Below are 19,056 nucleotides of genomic sequence, written 5' to 3'. Positions count from 1 at the left end.
CAATAATTAAAACATGAGAATCTACTCATTTACAATGTAGTTTAGATACTAAATGAGCGAGACTAATTTTTCTAACAGTAACATGAATAATAGTAAATGGAATAGTTTCAAGAAAGTTTAATATGAAATTCAAAAATGAAGTGCTATAAAAGTTTTTGTGATATCTAAAAGTTTTAGTGTTTGTATCTCATAGCATGAATTATTAGTAACTTAAATAGTTACTAGAGATTGGTTTGTTACAAAGGAAAATGCAACAAAACATGTTAAATGGCAATTTTTTCAATGTCCACAAGTTTTCGCGTTTGCGTGTCAAAGCATACTTTAACTGTGTCTAGGTTTAAGACAGCCTCTGTGATTTCCTCCTCTGTTGTTTCATTTGCAATTAAGTGACAAATTGAAAACAACTTTGACACTGCTTCTTGATAAACCTGTAGCTGAAGCTTCTGCAGTGGTTGTTTGGAGTTTTGGATATGGATCTTGAGTGTCCACTTTACACTGCAGCTGGTTGCCTTTTGTGTTACTTTGCAGTTATCGCAGACTGCAATTTTTCCCTTGATTGTAACTTTTTTTGAACATGAACAACAACAGTTGTATTTGGTGACACTGCTTATTCCTAGTATTTCTCCAATGGTTTCTGTTGTTGTTGAGATGTCATTGACTTCAGGTAATGTTTGTTTGAAGGGTTCAGCGTCCTTGATGGTGTATAAATTATCTTGTTTTGGTGTGTTCAAGTATCTTTGATTCTGAGATACTTTCATTCTCAAGTTGTTGAAGAAATAGGTGGACTGTGGTGTGACGCTGTCAACATGCTCACCCCAGAAAATAACTTTTATGTAACCAGATGGATCAACTATATAGCCTTCCTGTTTTTTGACAGGAGAATCTTGGATGACTATAGTTTTGGTCGCACTTAGATGTGATATCTTTCCTTTTATTGACACTAGCTGTTGTGGTGCTACTTTTGACAAGGATGCAATTGATGTGACATCATCTTGTGCTTTGTAAGGAAAATCAGCTGTTGTTGAAGTGATGGTTGTGTTCCTGTTTATTACTACATCACTTCGTCCATACTTATTGCTGATGTTAAAATTTGAAATTTTAACCGGTGATCTTTGTGTGGCCATTGCATCAAGAGTTTCCTTCTTTTCAGTTGCAAAGCATACACTGCCAATGAGATCTTTCTCTGTCTGAAGGTGGCAGTTAAAGTAGTTTGTTGGTCCAGATTTTTTTACTGGTGAGACATTATGCACAAAGCAAGTTATGTCTTGTTTTTCTGTAGGAGGAGGTAAAAAGATATTTAGATTAATGTAATAAATTTGGCATGGATGGGATTACTGCATAAGGTAGCTTGTGTTATTTGAAAAAAACATATGTGTAAATATTAGTCTCCTTGTTTCATGTACTGTAAATCCTCTATTAAGCCCACAGGGGGCTTATTGTTTTAAGGCGCATTGGGGGGGGGGGGGGGGGCTAAATAGAAAGGAAGGGCTTAATAGAAGGGGAAGTGTTAAAATTTAGCAAAACAGGAGCAGTTCACCACTCATTAATTACTGTAATTAAGATTATTTTTAGTACAAAACAGGGATATTTTGGCCAAAGTTTGCCATCAACATGCAAGAGGTGTGGGAAAAATAAATTGTATCATATAACTACATGAGAACATTAAAGGGTGACAAAAGTGATAGGAAACAGTGTACATCTAATACCTAGATGTTCAAAATAACATGTTTTATTAATGAGAGCATATAGAGCAGGTAAGGTTATAAAATGATTTTAAAACAAGAAGCATTAGTTTAATAGAAGAAAGGAACGTATAACCATAATATTTAAGTATGACCGGGAGATACATACCTGAAGCCATATTAGATCTCTGTCTTGTCTGTTGAAAAAAAAAAAAAAAATAAGGATGTATACAGATGTTTTAGGAGGGTGTTTAAAATACCTTTAAACCCTAGTTAATACAACACTCTGAAACATTACATGGAACTTTGCTTTAAATGTAGTTGGAAAGTGAACTATTTATAACCATAAAAAAAATCATTTATGTATGCATGTGTTGAAGGCCGTATAATCAATTTATTCTAATTAATCAATTTTGGGTGCTGTACTGTTGTGAGTGACTTTGTTCGCATCACTCAACTTGGGATCAATTTATATTTGCTAGATTATATAGCCTGCTTTCTTCTTCAAGTCTATATTTTAAATTAGTGGATTTCTTAAGACTCTTAAGTCTTTCAAAAGTCATTGGTTCAATAATACAAGATGAAAGTGTTTTCACTCTGCTTATAGCTACATATGAAATGCCTGCAGTAGTTTCAGTCTGACCAATGTCAATCCATGCTTTTGGCAGTGTTAACCCTTGGCTCTTGTGTATTGTGATTGCCCAAGCAAGTTTGAGAGGCAACTGTTGTCTCTCATGTAAACCATCTAGTGTCTGTGAGGTTATTGTTATTGGGCATATAGGCACACATCGTGGAATGCTATCACTGATAGATGGACCTCTATACTCATTAAATTTTACTATGACAGCGACAGGCAAGTCTGGTGGTTGCTGGTTGTTTGCATAAATGAAATCTTCAACCGTTCCAGTTGCACCGTTACAAAGTCCAACATCTATCCATAGGTTCATGGTAAGCATTACATGTGCACCTTTTGCAAGGAAAATGGTCGGTTGTAAACCTGACATGTCATCTGAACTTGCTTTCTTAGCTATATCACTAGAGTGACGTGCAGTGATGCAGGCTATTGGCTGATGAAGTTCTGATAACTTTTCAAAGTTATAATTAGCAACTTCTTCATTGCTGAAATAGAGCCTAGTGGCATCTTGAAACTCATTCACGTTCAATGCTATGGAAGGCTGTCTTGCCAAAAGAAGTTTCCAATCTTGCTCATTAGAATCTCCTGTGCGAAGGCGTATGAGTAAATCTCTAAACTGAGCTTGCTGTTGATTTAAGCCTTGAACCCTCTGGTTTACTGACAGTTTTACAACATTGCCAAACATGTGATAAGCTAAATAGCCTTGTTCACCTGTAGAACTGGAGGGTCTCGAATGATATAATGGCTTATCTGCCACTGGAGGCAATTGAGCTGGGTCACCAACTAATATCATGGATTTACCACCAAATACTTTGTCATTTTTGCCTGTTGCTTGTCGGCAGCGTCTATCAATCCAGCCAAACAATGTTTGTCCTAGCATAGAGTATTCATCAATTAGGATATAACTGATATCTTTCAGCTTGGTTTGTAATGTGACAAGCCCTTGTCCTGTTAATTCTTTGTTATGTCTTGGGCCAACAGGCAATTTTAATAGTGAATGGATTGTACATCCGTTTATGTTAAATGAAGCTTTGCCAGTTGTGGCAGTCACTGCACAAGAGTGTTGGAGCAGGTTTCGGATGGCATTAATGAGGTAACTTTTCCCTGTACCGGCAACTCCAAGTATAATAAGAAGCAATGGATCTTTAGGGCAGGCTTGTTCAGAATGTGCTTTCACCATATTGTAGGCATGTCTTTGCATGTCACTGAATGTATTAACATCAATATTTTGTTGTTGCAAACCAAAGGTAGAATCCAAAGTATCTTTCTTAGTTTTTACCCAGGATGGCATTTCCTGTATTAAGTGATTTGCATACTTAATCTTGTCATTTTGCCAGTCATAATCAGGCTGAGAGGTTTGTTGTGTTATATTATCTTGGTTAACAAAATACCCAGGTATGAGATCTGCTAAATCCATCCACTCTTCACGCTGTGGAAGCTCTTCTGAAGAGTGCTCTATATTTGGTTCCTCTTCTGTGTTATTCTGTACACTTTGTAGTTTTTCATACCAGTCAGGAACATGCTCTTCAGCATATGGTGTTTGTAGAAATTCCTTCCATTTTGTGATGTATATTTCATCAGTGCCTTCCTGACAATCCCAGGCATTGTCTTGTGTAGTATGCCAAGGTTTGTGCTTAAGTAACTGATATTTGCAATAAAGTCCAAAATTTGGACCTTTTGAATTGGAAGAAAATACTGGAAAAACTCTGGGAATCATGTTATGAGGCTGAACTGTTAGTTTGTTGTTGACAAGTTTGTATTTTGTTGCAAAATGAATGAAATTAAGAGCCATTATATCTGGGATGGTTTGAATATATTTTTCCCTTTTAGCGTAAGTATCAAGCAATGAGTCATTGGTTACAGTATCTCCATCATTTGTTATAGTTTTGATTCTACGTGAACCATTTAGACTAATAGGTACCACATTAAATGATGAGCTGACAAGTTTCAGTGACATGAGATGATGCATAGTCTCTTGTGCAGAGAAGTCACGTTGGCCAAGTGATTTCATTATCACTTTTTTTATCAATTTTGTAGGGTTGCTATTGTTGTTGCAATTACGGACAATAGAATTAAATGCAAGTTTCATTACAGGTGACTTTGGTTCACCTTTTGAAGCATATTTTGCAAGGTATTCAACACATGCATGATAATCAATGATTACTTGAATATCACAGTTTGCCCTCCAGCCTTGAAGCTGAAGTCGTTGGTGATTATTGAGTCTGCTATCATTCCTCTTTGTTATGATCTTTGCTTTGTATTGAGTGCTTCGATCTTTTGTATGAATGGGCTCAAACTCTAGTTTTGTATTAACACAAGGTTGAAATGGAAACTTAAATCTACATTTCAGTTCTGTTTCGTTTTGTTTCTTTCTAAGACAATAGTTTGTACTACAGCGAGTGTGCCTTTGTACAGTATTCAACAAATCAACATAATCTTGTTCAGAGTCTTGTAAACTTACAAGGTCCTTGTGACGCTTTTGACAAGGATGAATAGAGGGCTTCACCCATGTGCCATTATCTGGTGGATCTGGATTATATGTAGACAATAACCAATCTACATACTGACAAACTACCTGAGAAGCCTTTTTCCCATCCACTATCTGTTGATTGAGTTCTAGTATATTGACTTGCTCAGCTGTATTAGTGGACATTTCAGCCAAATAGCCTTTTAGAGCTGTTTCTGAGAGTTTACATAAACCTGGATCATTTTTCAGCTTTGCTACACCATGACAATGTATACTACCTCTAGCTTGATATTCAAATCTGTACCAGTGCCACTCAGCATCTAGTGAATTGTATAACCAGTATTTAATAAAACTTTCTAAACGCTGTGTAAAGAACCAGTCTGTAATATGAGGATTGTTAATGACATTCTGCCGTTTGTTCTCAGTTGAATTAATACTGACTGAGTTGCCAAAAATTGCATGAAGTTCAGGCCAATGCATATCAGCAGAGGAGAATGTGAAAAAGAATGTTGGAGCTCCAGCATGGGCTATTATTGCTTTTAAATCTTCTTTAGCTTTGTGCCAATAAGCATTAGAACCAGTAATGTTACTAAGATAGCGTGATATCTTAGATATAAACATACTTGTGTTATTGCTAGTTGCCATTTGCCGCAGCTCCTCAGCAGTCAAATGAGCTTCTCCTGGGTTTTGTTTTAGGAACATGCCTGTCTGTTGCAGAATACGTTTTCTTTGTATCATATTCAATGCCCAGTAACCAAATCTGGGGTGAGTAGCAAAGCGATATACCCATTTGTCATTCTTGTTTTCTCCAAACTTTAAAAGGTGCTTTACTCTTTCTCCGAGTGGTATATCTCGGCGTAATGATGGGTTAGTAGGATCACCCTTACCATCTGGAAATAATGTTGGGAAAGCCATTGTTGCTAAATAGGGAGTTACATACTCGTTTAATGGTTCACTGCCAACTGTTGGCCAGGGCAAGTGATTAGAATCATTAGACAATTGTTGGCGCACAGCTTCTATTTCTTGCTGCTGACACTCTGGAATAGGCAGAAAACTACTCATTTCAGTACCCTCATTATAAACAATGTCATCTTCATTTTGAGGACCTAAGTCAGGTTCACATGTGGCATCCAAATCTATATTCTCTGTTTCAACCGAGAGAAGACCATGTGGAACACCATGTTCTGGTAAAGAATTTAAAGAATTTTGATTGATGGTTATGTCCTTGTAGTGTGAGTTATTATTAACAAGCCATTGTAGTGCATCAGCTACATTTTGCCTTCGCACTGTCACATCTTTAAAACTGTTCTCTTTACCTTTCATCTTAACAACAATAACAGATAGATCTTTTGGGTATCTAGGCAGAGAATGTGCTAGTTCAGCTATATCCTGAGGCAAATTGATACAGTGGCCTGAATAGCCCCTTTGTCCACCAGGTTTTATGTAAACTCGCATAACAGGAAGTGCACGTGCAATAAGCATTTCTTCTACTTGGGTTAGCCCCTGCAGTTGTAAAGGTACTAATGATGGCACCATGTCATTTTCCTTAGAAAACTTTTTTGGTTGTTGTTTATCTCGTATGCACCTCTGACACTGGTAGTGATCAACCTTCCTTGGACTGGATTTCAATGGCCATGCTTCAAAACAGACAGTGCATTGGCAAACTGAATACTGATTGGACTTATGAAAATCGTTCATGTTATTTTGTGCATGTTTTTGTTCGTGAACTGGACCAGCACAGCTCTCTTTTTGTCCTGCAGAAATTGTTTGAGACCTTTTATAACTGGCTCTCCTATTTGCAAGTCTCTCTTTTCGCTTTTCAACATTTTCTTCAGACGTTCTTTTTCTATAAGAGTCTTTGTAACTTTTTAGTCTCTCTTTTTGCTTTTCAACAGTTTCTTCAGACACTCTTTTTCTATAAGTGTCTCTCTTAGTTTTAAGTCTCTCTTTTCGCTTTTCAGCAGTTTCTTCAGACATTGTTTTTCTATAAGTGCCTCTCTTATCTTCAAGTCTGCTTGCCCTTTCATTAGCTGTTTCTGTATATTTGACTCTTTTCATGTAATTTCTGTGCTTAAGAAGTCTACCATGTCTGTTTTCATTGGTTTCTGATAATTTTCTCTTTATGCATGTGAGTTTGTTTTTATATCTACTGTTTTTGTCAGTCAATGTTGAAACATAATGCAACTCGTTAATATATCCAATAAATATTGTCTTTCGTCCATCCTGATCAGCAACAGGAGTTAAGATTGTACTTTCAGGTGAATTTATATTAGACTGTGTGATATGAATGACACAGTTGTATGCATTGGCCACAGCTTGCATTATGATGTTATCACACCATGTGCCTTGTTTTGACATTTGTTGAATATAGTTATTCCAGTGATCATTAGAAATGCTTTCAATATACAATTCTGGGTAACTCTGTAAATGGCCAATTCCAGCCATACGAATTTCACGATGCAAGTCAGCAGTCCTATACAGTTGGTGTGAAACTGATTTAAAGAAACAATCTCCAAATCCACCTACATCATGTGGTATAAGTCCTATGAGACGAAGCCTTTCAGTTAAACAATCCCATGGTAAATCATGACTAACAGCATTCTCAGGAGACATACCTCCATTTAATTTTGAATTATCATTATGAGTTTGAGGAAAGCTTTTTCCACCAGAATTCATTAAATCTGCCACACGGATATGTGTTTGTCTACAGTTACATGTAGAATAGTTATCTGTTGTTGTAAATTTTCTTTTCTGTATGTTCATGTAAAAAACAAATTTACTATAATAATGATCATTGGTATACCAGAATTTCCAGGTGTTGTAATTTCTACATAAATTAGTGATAAAAGAACTGTCTGGAAGATGTTGTCTTACAAAAGACTTGATTCTATTCCTAGACTTCGTATTACTTAGTGCCTTTAGAATTATTTTAACAGGAACGTGAGATGGTTCCCTGTCCCTTTTCCTCTGACAATTCACTCTTTTCTTACGAACTTCAACATTTTCAGAAATAGTTACACTATGATTTTCAATTTTCTCAGAAGAATAACTTGTCAAAGCCTTATCATGATCTTGTGAACTACAATCACCACTTATCAGCCCGGTAACCATTTGACTTTTGTCACTTTTCATTTGGCGCAATGGCCATCGAGCAGAATGACTCGGTTTATTTGCTTTGTGACCACAACGGGTCATTTGGCGCAATGGCCACCGAGTACAATGACTCGGTTTGTTTGGTTTGTATTTGTGACCGCTATGGGTCAAAGCACAATGGCTTGGTAGATTTGCTTTGAGACAACTTTGTGTCAAAGCACAATGGCTTGGTAGATTTGCTTTGAGACAACTTTGTGTCAGAGTTATCGGTTGATTTGCTTTGTTGTTCGGCAAATTCGAGGACATCAATTCAAAGCAGGAGAGCAGCGAAGGTCTTCGGTTTGTTGTAGTTCGGACAACGCCGACATCGGGCTTTCTACATGCTCTTGGAGGAGTACTAAAAAGTTTCCTGGTAAGGCTTTGACAAGTTGAAGCGATGAACTTTTTAAGAAACATCGCATGAAGTTTGAGAAAAATAAATGAACTTACCGAACAATCCAAAGATATCCACGGAGGCGACACGGACGCACGAGCAGCTTGCACTCGCACGAGGTATAGTTGCGTGCGCACTCGCACGAGGTATAGTTGCTTGCGCATAAAAATAGTTGTGTGCGCATGTCCACCAGGTGAGCCCGCAATTTCTTTGGCCGGCTATTGGGCTTAAAATTCGTGCGCGCGCTTAATAATTATTCAAAATGGCGCAGATTTTGAACATCGCCCGTCCAAGTAACCAAAAATCTCGAATCTTCACGCCTGGCATGCACAGGTATCCCATCGACCACAGGATCCCCAAAGATTACGAAGCGTTCTCCTGACGTCGAACGCAATAAAACATATAAGAGAAGAGATTTAGCCCTTGAATCGCATCATTGAGTAAAATCTCGCATTCTGATTGGTTAACGAAGCGAGGTATTCAGCGCGGAATTGCGAGTTGAAAACGAGTCTAAGCGAAATTGTTTCGCATCTACGTCACTAAGCACAACAACTATCGTCAAATTGTTACAAAGTTTGGTTTCTAAGTCAATTTAAAATGTTTTCAAAACCATTGTCACCTTCTAAAGAGCAAAAACAAACAAAGCGTTTCCAAAGTGAGCCTGAGGTTCTTCCTTGTTTTGAACTGAACTTCAAATTCTTGGAGAGGCATAAAATCCTCTTTTGATCGCGACAACCCGAAAGCGAGAGAAAATCCTGTGAACACGGCCCAGAAAAAACAATCTCCGAGCTAACAGGTCACGCCAACCTGGGTTCAATATCCATCTCCAGCCAAATTCTTTTATTGAAGCAACAGAGGATGTCAAGCAAGTTGGCTGGGTTTTCAGTCGTACCACTACGACTGTCACAGCTACCAACGCCAGCGACGGTCCGCGCACTAAAGCTAATTTGCGAGAAATTTATGTCAACAGCCTTGCACTTCCATCAGTAGTTGGCAATAACACAACATCAATGAATAACGGCATTGATGATCTAGCAATAAGAGTTCTAGGTGGATTGTTCACCAGTGTATCGTTCAACAACTTTCCGGTGAATATTTCCATCAACTTTCAGTCGAATGCTCATCCCAACCGCGATTCAGCTAATGGCAGTCGCCTGTAGTGAATTTCTACAAATAAAAAGATTAAACTCTTTGGACTTTTCATGACACACTTCTTTCAAATTGTTTCTAAAGGAATAAAGAATCGATCAATGCACGTATTAACACTTCAAGGGACTTACCTTATATTAATCCCGATGTTACTGCACTTGAAATCAGTGCTTTCGCTTGCACACTTCATTTCTCTCAGTTTGCCACCAAAGAGGTAAAAGGTGTAAATTATTTTCCTTCCGCGAGCAAATTATTTGGAAATTTAAAAAAAGATGTTAACGATAAACGGCTTGTAAATCCAGTCAAATACCACTATTATCCTTAAATAGTGTTAAGCTTGTTTAAAAAGTTTAAAAATTAATGTTAAATCAAGCACGAGGTACCAATAAAATTGTCGAAGGTTCAAACGTGTATGACTTCTCTTGCTTTCTATTCGCTAACATAGTGACACTTCTGACAGTTGGCTTGAAATGGCTTTCTAGAGCGCGCGCTCGGGTTAAAAACAAACAATACCATTGCCGATTTAATTTCTTGTTTTCTTATTTTCATTCAGTTATGCGATTCAAAGAAAATTCATTACCTGACTCGTGAATTCCGCGTTAAATTGCACTTGATAACTGATATCGCACGAAGCGATTCGTGCGATATCGGTTTTCAAGTGCAATTTAACGCGGAATTCACGAGGCAGGTAATTAATTTTCCTATAGAATATGATTTCTTTTATTAACTGAATTAAGTCGAATTTTCCAACCTAATCATGTTGGGAGCTCTAAGAAAATATGTGTCGGTTAACTTCTGGTCCGCTTGAAAGGGATTCGCCCACATACTCAACGGGCCTTTCCACACTAGTGGAGAAAACTAAAACTGTCTCGATAAAAGGAAAGGACAAATTATGTCATGACAATTTTTTCGCATGCCTCAATTCGGATTGAGGCGTCACAAAAGGAGAATTAGCGTTTTCATTCAAACTGAGATAACGTGAAAATTATGCGCGCCATCCCTGTAAACGTGTACTGTTTCTTAAAGCTTAATTAACACTGATTTCGGGTTTTCTACTTAATGTTATGATTTTTTCCATTAAACAGAATGGGAGCTTATTCTTTCACACTGAGACGTTTGACAAGATAAGTTTATTTGACGATGCATTTTAATTAACACTTTTCTTTTTATCGGAACCTAACCAGCACTTATTGAACTAAAAAAGCGTGTCTGGGATTTGTATTTTAATCAATGGGATTTCGTTGTTTTTTAATCATTCAACTTCAAAGTAGCCCCTTTGAGCAAAATTTCCAATGTATAGGCTTTATCTCAAGAAATAAGGAAAAAATCGAAAATCCGGGACAGCCTTTTGGGGTTTATTATATTTTCCAACATAATCTCCAAATTTCACGAGCATTGACCGAATATCAGCCGAGAATAAACTATTCAACGATCAGAACTCAAGCCAACTGACACTTTACCAGAAGAAGTGACTTGAAAGTTTTTCGGGGCGTTGGTGTTTGTCTGCACAAACGCGCTTCTACTTCACGCTCCTGAAGGCTATTATCCAATCACATTGGAGCAAGCCATTTGACACTGTTGCCTTTTGGCAAGAAAGCGAGGAGTGGGCACGGTTTAAAGGAGTTGGGTCGAGCAGGTTAAGTATAACAAACTTGAATGTGAAGCTATTTGTGTCGATATGGAAGGTGCTTTAACCAGCAAAAAGGGAAGGAAAAAATCTAGCAGAGGAAGGAGAGATACCCTCGAAACGCCACACAGTTTACAACGATTGATGCTCGAAGTGCAGTGCTACGTGAGTGATGATGGACTGTCGTCAATAGTATTCCGCGCGAACTAGCGCCCACGGAAACTTCAGTAGAAAAAGCCTTTGGCCACTGAATCTAGCTGAGTCTGGTAGGTACCCCTATCACTATCGGTGAGCAATATTTCCGCTCCGATGCAAACTGCGAAGAAATTTTCAAACAGGCACTTCCCGCTTTTGAACATAATAACCGCTTGAAAACAACACTTGAAATACAAAAACAGTCTCTTTATATATCTAATAATTTGCATATATCAGCAAAGTTGAAATGGTAAATTGGCCACCGTTATGATTAGAAAAGCTGACGTTTCGAGCGTTAGCCCTTCGTCGGAGCGAAAGTTTAATTCACCATTTCAACTTTGTTGTTGTATTCAAATTATTTCGTTACCCCCCACCTACGCAGCCCCAAACAGTTTCTTTAGAAACTATCAGCCTTTATTCTTTATATATCTAGTTTTCGGAAAAAAAAGCAATGTGAGTAGACTTACATATGATGCACGATCCTCGCAGTAGATAGCGCTATTTAAGCAATAGCGAAAATCAGACCTGAAAAAAATCAGGCCTGTACGGGATTCGAACCGCTGACCTCTGCGATACTAGTGTAGTGCTCTACCAATTGAGCCAACAAGCCATCTGGGAGCAGGCCGTTAAGTTGATTCGTAATAAACCCGTGAAAGTGATAAATGAGATACAATGAAATATATTAAGTTCATATATTTTGTACAGCGGTATTAGATACATATGATGCACGATCTTCGCAGTAGATAGCGCTATTCAAGCAATAGCGAAAATCAGACCTGAAAAAAAATCAGGCCTGTACGGGATTCGAACCACTGACCTCTGCGATACTAGTGCAGTACTCTACCAATTGAGCTAACAAGCCACCTGGGAGCAGGCCGTTAAGTTGATTCTTAATAAACCCGTGAAAGTGATAAATGAGATACAATGACATATATGAAGTTCATAAATTTTGTATTTTTTTTTCTTTTCCAGGTCTGATATTCGCTATTGCTTAAATAGCGCTATCTACTGCGAGGATCGTGCATCATATGTATCTAATACCGCAGTTCAAAATATATTCTAAAGATTCTACGGAAAACGTTTGAAATTCATGTCAGAATGTTCTTTCTTCCTCGTACGCTTCGTATTTTCAAACTCTTATTCTGATGCTGTTTCCTCAGTTTTCATAGCAACAAAACCATGATCAGCCAAGCTTACGACTAAATTTCATTCTTTCCGACTAAATGTTGTGTTACAACAGGGAAGGTTTCGTGGCCAACAGATAAGTGCCGACTGCAGTGTTTTACCCTAGACTTGGCCGGTTTTTGGGTCCTCAACGAAGAGACACACACACTCTCGTCCTGATTACATCTACCTTTATTTGCTAAATCAAAGTGCTTATATACATATTGGTGGCTAGTTTTTACGTGATTCGAAATGCGAGGAAAGGCATGTAGTTTCCTCTCTAGTAAATACCTTAATTCGAACGTGAGGATAATGCTTTGTTCTACCTTATTTACCTATTAAGTAAATCCTGCTTTCGTAAGATTACACTTTGCACATTTTTGCACGTTAGAAGGATCATATTTCTGCTTTACAATAACCCAATAGTTGATCTCTTTTTAAACTTGGAATGACAGTTGAAACATTCCGGCCATGTTGCCCTTGGTAACTAAATATTTTGTGAGCCCACTCACAGGTCCCTCTTCCAGAGACAGCAGCGGAAATCATGCCCAACTCTAGAATGACGTGAAACGCACGAATCACCGAACCGAGCAACATAAATTTTTTTTTTTCAAGAAAATAAAAGGGAGATGTTTAGTATCCAGCTTCTTGTGAGGTTGTTTTGACCTCTCCCTTTAGATTCATAAATAGTTCCCAACCATTATAAGTTATTTTAAAGATATAAAGTGATTTAATTCCGAGCACCTTTGTGGTTTTAAATCACTTCCGCTCTGCAGTCGGGTCAAATTCATTTGGTCCAGCATGGCAGTAAAACGTTTTAGTAACGTAACTGTCCAAACCTGATATCTGAAATTGTATCGATAAATCACACAGTTTTGTTTGAAGTCTCTGTTCGAGTCTGCACGACTTTCCTTTTGATCAAAAGATGGCTACAAAAGCCAACAAGTAGAAGCTTCAATCAAAAATACCTTTAATTAAATTCTTTATGAAAAACATAACCTTGCGTGGACAGCACTTCAATGAACTTCATAGCACACTTAAGAAGTTATGTTTAATATCTGTAATATGTTTATGAATTGCATGTTTAGCTTTAGGTGAAAAGAAACTACGGCAGGGAAAAAATCCCAAGTTGTCGGAGTTGTTATCATGGAACGAAATATGGAGCAATTCACCACTGGATTTGAACAACGATATTGATGATTTTCTTAAGTTGAATCATTATTTTGCTTGGGCGGTCAAGTGAGACGTCAAGGGGGTAATATTAGAGAGCTTAAGCACCAGACGTTCTTGACAACACGAACGGCAGAGAAGCCGCGTAAGACTGGATCGAGGCCTTCGTTCTTGGCGCGAAATAGGAAGGTTAAGCAGTCGACGTTTTTCAGACACGGACTTCTACCCGTGTTCACATGTCTTTGCTAAAAGATGCTAGAGATATGACCTTAATGAGCAAGGGAATAAGTTTCTTTACCCCACTCTCTTGACAGAATGAATAATTCGTCAATTTATTAGGCGACTTGAAATTTACCACTTCATAGTTGTGTAAACAATGCGAACAAACGAGCGAGCATGAAGTTTTCAGTGCATGATCTGGATACCTAGAGGACCATTTCTCTTTTTCTAAATTCGTTACCCACAGCGAGATTTGTTATTCTTATGTTTGTAGTCGGTTGCTCAAAACCTAGCATAGATGCATACGATATACAATGTGCAGTTACAAAATACAACCGATGCAGAAAGACAATCATCTATCTCATTTTGCACTTTGTTATTGTATCTAAATGTCGCTTAAGTGTCTTAATTCTAAATTATCGCTCAAAGTAATTTGTGCTAAGCTTAAAACCGGTTTAACAAAATCTTAGTTCTGCATTTGATGATTGAAATGGTCATGAAATCAAATGACTTAACTCACCCAGACTTGACGAGAAAATTGTCTGCCATTGTCGAATCCCGTTTAATCTATCGATTAAGCAAAAACCACTTTACGCGCTACGAAAACGTTTTTTAATCACTTAATGAAAAGCAGAAGAGCTTTTCATGGTTTTGAGTCGATAATTTACCTCCTATAAACAAAATAACAGCACACTTTTGTGGCGTCCTACCTTCAACCTGAAAAGTGGCGTTCTGGCGTCTGCGACGTCACCACGCGAACGTCATGACATGCGCAGTATGTACATAGTTCCTCTAATGACTTCCGGTAGGCGTTCGTGACCTCAAGAACGTCTAGACGTTCTATTATCTTCGTGCGAGTGTTATTATTTTTTTTTTTAGGAAGAAATAACATTTTTCGGCTAGTGTTATTCAAACTTCCGGAGGAGAGGTCTCAACTCTTCAAAAGTGGTAACAAAATAACTATATAGATGGTAAGGTATCTTTCTAGCAATTAGGTAAGTATCTAGCTACTAAAAAGATTTAACACCCACGTTTAGCATAACTCTGGAAAGACCAGCGTTGCAAAACTCGTGGCGGCAGCTTCATCATCTTAATCATCATAACGACAAGAGATTATAAACTGAGAGAACTTCGATCCCCATGACGCAGATTATAATTGGTGATGATCTATTTCAAATTATCTAGCACGTAAAGTAATAATCGAAAACTCAATTATAACAAATTAAATAATGTCCATAATGTCGACAAAAAAAACACTATTGAGCAGCAACACTGGTAAATTTGTCAACTCTCTTGTGCACGCCCTTATTAATTACGAAATATTCTTCTGACAATGGCCGACAATGCATAATTTCTTGGTTATGATCAGGGTTTCAAACGCTAAGAACAGATTGTTATAGGATCAAATTGAGATCAATTTTGCCCGTAAGATGTTTCATTCTTCCTATCGGTGAAGCCCCTGATTTTGAATGACAAATTCTACTCCACCAGAGGAACTCCGGCTTTAACACATCGCCCACGGTAAGGTGTGGTGTCGATCCCGATACTTCCCAACAATCTTTCAATATTAAGTTTTGATGATTATGTTTCAAGTACCAAGCCTTTGTACACAAAAATAGCTTTTGCAACAATGGCCCAAATGTCTAATCAATCCTAAGGCAAATGGGGAATCTCTTGACTATAAATACGGTTGTTTCTTCAGTCACAACCTTTAGTAGCTTAAAGGAAGAGAGGGCTTCACATTATCTAAGATGAACTCCATTTTCAGAGTTTCTACATTGTTGTTTGGGACACTACTGTTGCTGATTCCAATCTCATCTTCAGCGCGTAGTTGTAAGTAAGATTACCTTCCCAAACCATTTCGATAAAGAGTTTAATTAACGCTCGTGTCACTTTATTTGTATTTGTTTTACTAAGCACAGGCTGTGTAGGCAAATTAATCATCCGTGTGGGAGCCGTTTCGCACTAAAACTAATTTTAAAGTTAATTTAGTCAAAGACGATGGTCATGCCGAGGATGTGGTTGATGGAAGGAACACCTTTCTCATCTATGATCCTTGTTTTGTTTTTTTTTCCTCCAATTTAAGCTCTCAACTCTTCTCTTTTTTCCTTTCTTAATTTCTTTTTATTCAAGTTCTGTATTTTTCCTTATAGTCCTTTATCATTCTTTTATCTTTCTTCTTTCTCTCATATGTTTCGTTTGACCAATACTGTTCTAGCATTAAAGATTAAGACATCTCATTCTGCTCACTTACGAGCAACTTAGTTGACAAAGGGGAGTTTCGCATTTTTCTTCAACAGTTAAGAATTGTGCTGATCTGCACAAATCTGGCCAGACAATCAGTGGTGTTTATACAATCAAACCTGATCACTTAGACGCCTTTGATGTGTATTGTGACCAGACAACAGACGGTGGGGCCTGGACAGTGTTCCAGAGAAGAGTAGGTGGTTCAGTTGACTTCAACCGCACTTGGGCTGACTACAAACATGGTTTTGGAAGTTTCCTGGCTGGTGAATTTTGGCTCGGACTGGATAAGATCCATCGGCTGACCCGAAAGAAGAAAAACAGCAAGCTTCGAGTAGAACTTGGGGTAGATCCTATAAAAAATGTTTACGCAGATTCTGAAAAAACTGTTTACGCGGAATATGGGTGGTTTGGAATTGCAAATGTAAGCGAAGAGTACCGGCTGAACATTGGCCACTTATCAAGTAAGTCAACAAAACAATAATGACAAGTAGATTCGTTGCATGACCATAAGTGAAGTAGTGTAACGAAACCAAACAAATATCTCAGTGGAGAAAGGAAAAAGAAAATGATTGTAATGCATTTCAGTCGACAGACAAAAAGATTAAGATTCATTATTCTCAGGACTTTACTAGCTTTGACTGGTTTGCTCCGTTTTGAAATCAAAGCTTGAGGATAGAGAAGTGCCAATAATGTAACTAAGAGAGCTCATTACAGTTATCCGAAACTTAACATCATCTGGCCTGTTTATCAATACATCACCTCGATTATTTTCGTTGGATATCTTTCACTCTAGAATAAGCATTTTGTGAGTACAGTACAGCACACATACAGGTGCATGTTATACTAATAAAAATATTTTTCGTATTGAATTTCCTTTAACGAGTTCCCGAACCTCAGCAAAGGTTCTGAAAATCTGACCTGCAGTGCGAGGGCTGAGCCACATATCACAATACAATTAACGGTTGTTTGCTTTTTTCTTTTGCTTTTTATTTTTCCCACTCATTTTTCGGAAATTAGCGAATATCTTGTTTCCATTTTGTTTTTTGCATCGTGACAAAAATTGAGCTGAAGTTTCAAAGCATTTATGAGTGGATTTTACTTCTTCAACAGATGCGACTATTGAGGATTCTCTCAGTGCTCATAATGGCTCTAAGTTTAGCACCTGGGGTCAAAATCATAACTGTCAAGAAATGGAAAAAGGCTGGTGGTCAGTCAACGGCCATGTGAAGTCCAATCTAAACAGAGTGAGAGGGATTTACTGGGGAAAATCTAATCAAAGTGATCCTGACCACGTTCCCGAAACATCAGAAATGAAAATCAGACCGGTGGCATTTTCGCTTTCAAAATGAACATTCCGGCTCAGACTTGGCTTAGACACCTGATCGACCAGAAAGGCAAACGGCATCGGTGAAGAAAGAGGCGGTCTATGTGAGGACCAAAGATGGGAACTTCATAAAAGAGTCGTCTTAAACACTCGATTGTGGCGTAAATGAATGGCACGCCATTTATACGAGGGAAGAAAAAGGTGATTCGGAGCAAGGGTGGGGTGGGGGAGGCACTGTAAACAAGAGCAATGAGTGTCATCTGGTAGGTTTAACTACTACACCTTAGAATGCGTAGTTTTAGATAACGCACACTAACGCATGACCAATGTTTAGTTTCTTTCTCGAATTTTGTCACTGTTTTGATTAAATGGTAATAAGGCCTTGTGTCGTCCAATTCTCTCTATAATCTATAAATTAGATGAATTTATAGATGAATTGTAATAAAAAGCATGTCATATTTCAGGCTGTTTTCTTTGTGTGTTGAATGGGATGAACAAACCAGGTCCATCACTGAAGTAGTTTCATGTCACATTCCTGATTGGAAAATAATTGTTTCACGGACAAATTTACGTGGTTTTCTGATTAATATTGAGCAAGGAGGATACTTAAAAAAAAAAACACGGCCAACTTGTTTTCTTCTTGGGTTACAGCTCATCCCTCTTGTTTCTTAAGGAGGCTGGATATAGTTTTTCACTTTTCTGATGCAAGATATTTAAACTAAAATTACGAAGCTTAGCTTTAACGAATCGCGATCACATTTTCCCCTGAAAAAAAGATATTATTGAAGAATCAGTTTGTTATAAATATATTGAAAAATTCGTTGCCATGGCAACGTTGCTGGGTCGCAATGCTGGGTCCAAAATAAGACTTGACTTGAATTTTCTTAAAAACTGGACGGTGAATTTATTTTAGATTTTGCATGCGTCCTTTGACTGTCGTGGTCTACTTGACTGTTAAGTTTAAAAAAATTCTGTCAGAAAATTTAAGGAAAAGAGGCCTTTTTTAGAATTCATCCTTAACTTTTTTTCCCTCGGAAAGAATTTTTTTGAATTTTTGTAAAACACGCACAGAGCCGTTCAAAGTTAACGTGCAAATATGAAAAAAATTCACCGAGCGGAAACGGAAATACGTCAGTCTAAAGTTTCAAATTTCGACTCGAGAAGATGGGCAATTGCGCATGCGCAACATTTGTGTCACGCCACGACACTTGCCACGGACGCCACGAGGTTTTGGACGTTTTATTTCGCCGAACGTCGTTTGCGCTCTTCTAAAGAGCTTTATTTTGCCAAGAGAGGTTTACCTTCTGGGTGGATTGAGCCTGGAAATGGCTGCTGCTCTATTTGCCTTCAAAGTGCTGGATTATTTTGTGCAAAGTGTCAGGATGTTTTGTTCCTCGTGGAGCTGATCGACGCGATTGGCGATTTGCTAGGAATAGCGACAAGTGCTTCCTTCCCACCGTTGTTGTAAAGATCTTTTAAATACATCATCGTAACACATGCCACTTTCTGCAATTTTTTGAATGATGTTTTCTTTGACGAGGAGCCCGTTGTAATTTTTGTAGGCGGATGGCCCTTGTGAGCCACCGCATAATTCCTATAAACTTCACCAATATTCATTTAACACAAAGGCTTCAAAGGACTGGTAACAGGTT

General features: G+C 38.0%; 4 protein-coding genes and 1 long non-coding RNA gene across 6 annotated transcripts in view; 2 read left to right on the top strand and 3 right to left on the bottom strand.

The window, feature by feature from the left end:
• Positions 1-2,119, bottom strand: part of LOC111339554 (uncharacterized) — a 3,265-nt gene extending 1,146 nt beyond the window's left edge. The window contains exons 1-2 of the mRNA XM_088732870.1: positions 1,852-2,119; positions 1-1,273 (exon numbers count right to left, since the gene is read on the bottom strand). The exon at positions 1-1,273 is cut by the window's left edge and continues 1,146 nt beyond it. Coding sequence (XP_088588996.1) covers positions 264-1,273; positions 1,852-1,861 — 1,020 coding nt within the window. The 5' untranslated portion in view covers positions 1,862-2,119 and the 3' untranslated portion in view covers positions 1-263. The remainder of the gene's footprint in view (positions 1,274-1,851) is intronic.
• The window catches only part of LOC111335932 (uncharacterized), a 103,971-nt gene that overhangs the window by 64,000 nt on the left and 20,915 nt on the right, over positions 1-19,056 (top strand). The window lies entirely within an intron of this gene.
• LOC148741021 (uncharacterized) lies at positions 1,852-8,716 on the bottom strand. The gene has a single exon (XM_088732796.1). It carries the CDS (start codon positions 8,471-8,473, stop codon positions 2,147-2,149), a length of 6,327 nt encoding a protein of 2,108 aa, XP_088588922.1. The 5' UTR covers positions 8,474-8,716; the 3' UTR covers positions 1,852-2,146.
• On the bottom strand, positions 12,432-18,838 carry LOC148741019 (uncharacterized). Of its 2 annotated transcripts, XR_015991653.1 has the most exons (4): positions 18,706-18,838; positions 14,544-18,169; positions 14,354-14,400; positions 12,432-12,998 (listed from the first exon to the last, which is right to left on the bottom strand). It is a non-coding gene; the product is annotated as an uncharacterized LOC148741019 (long non-coding RNA). The 2 variants fall into 2 exon arrangements; XR_015991652.1 differs by having other exon boundaries at positions 14,354-18,169.
• LOC148741020 (ficolin-2-like) lies at positions 15,557-17,867 on the top strand. The gene is made up of 3 exons (XM_088732979.1): positions 15,557-15,666; positions 16,134-16,541; positions 17,191-17,867. Exons 1-3 carry the CDS (start codon positions 15,585-15,587, stop codon positions 17,427-17,429), a joined length of 729 nt encoding a protein of 242 aa, XP_088589105.1. The 5' UTR covers positions 15,557-15,584; the 3' UTR covers positions 17,430-17,867.

This window comes from Stylophora pistillata, chromosome 1, assembly GCF_964205215.1.
Source record: "Stylophora pistillata chromosome 1, jaStyPist1.2, whole genome shotgun sequence".
NCBI lineage: Eukaryota > Metazoa > Cnidaria > Anthozoa > Scleractinia > Pocilloporidae > Stylophora > Stylophora pistillata.
Note: the sequence above shows the minus strand (reverse complement) of the source record. Positions and strands in the feature narration are given on the sequence as shown.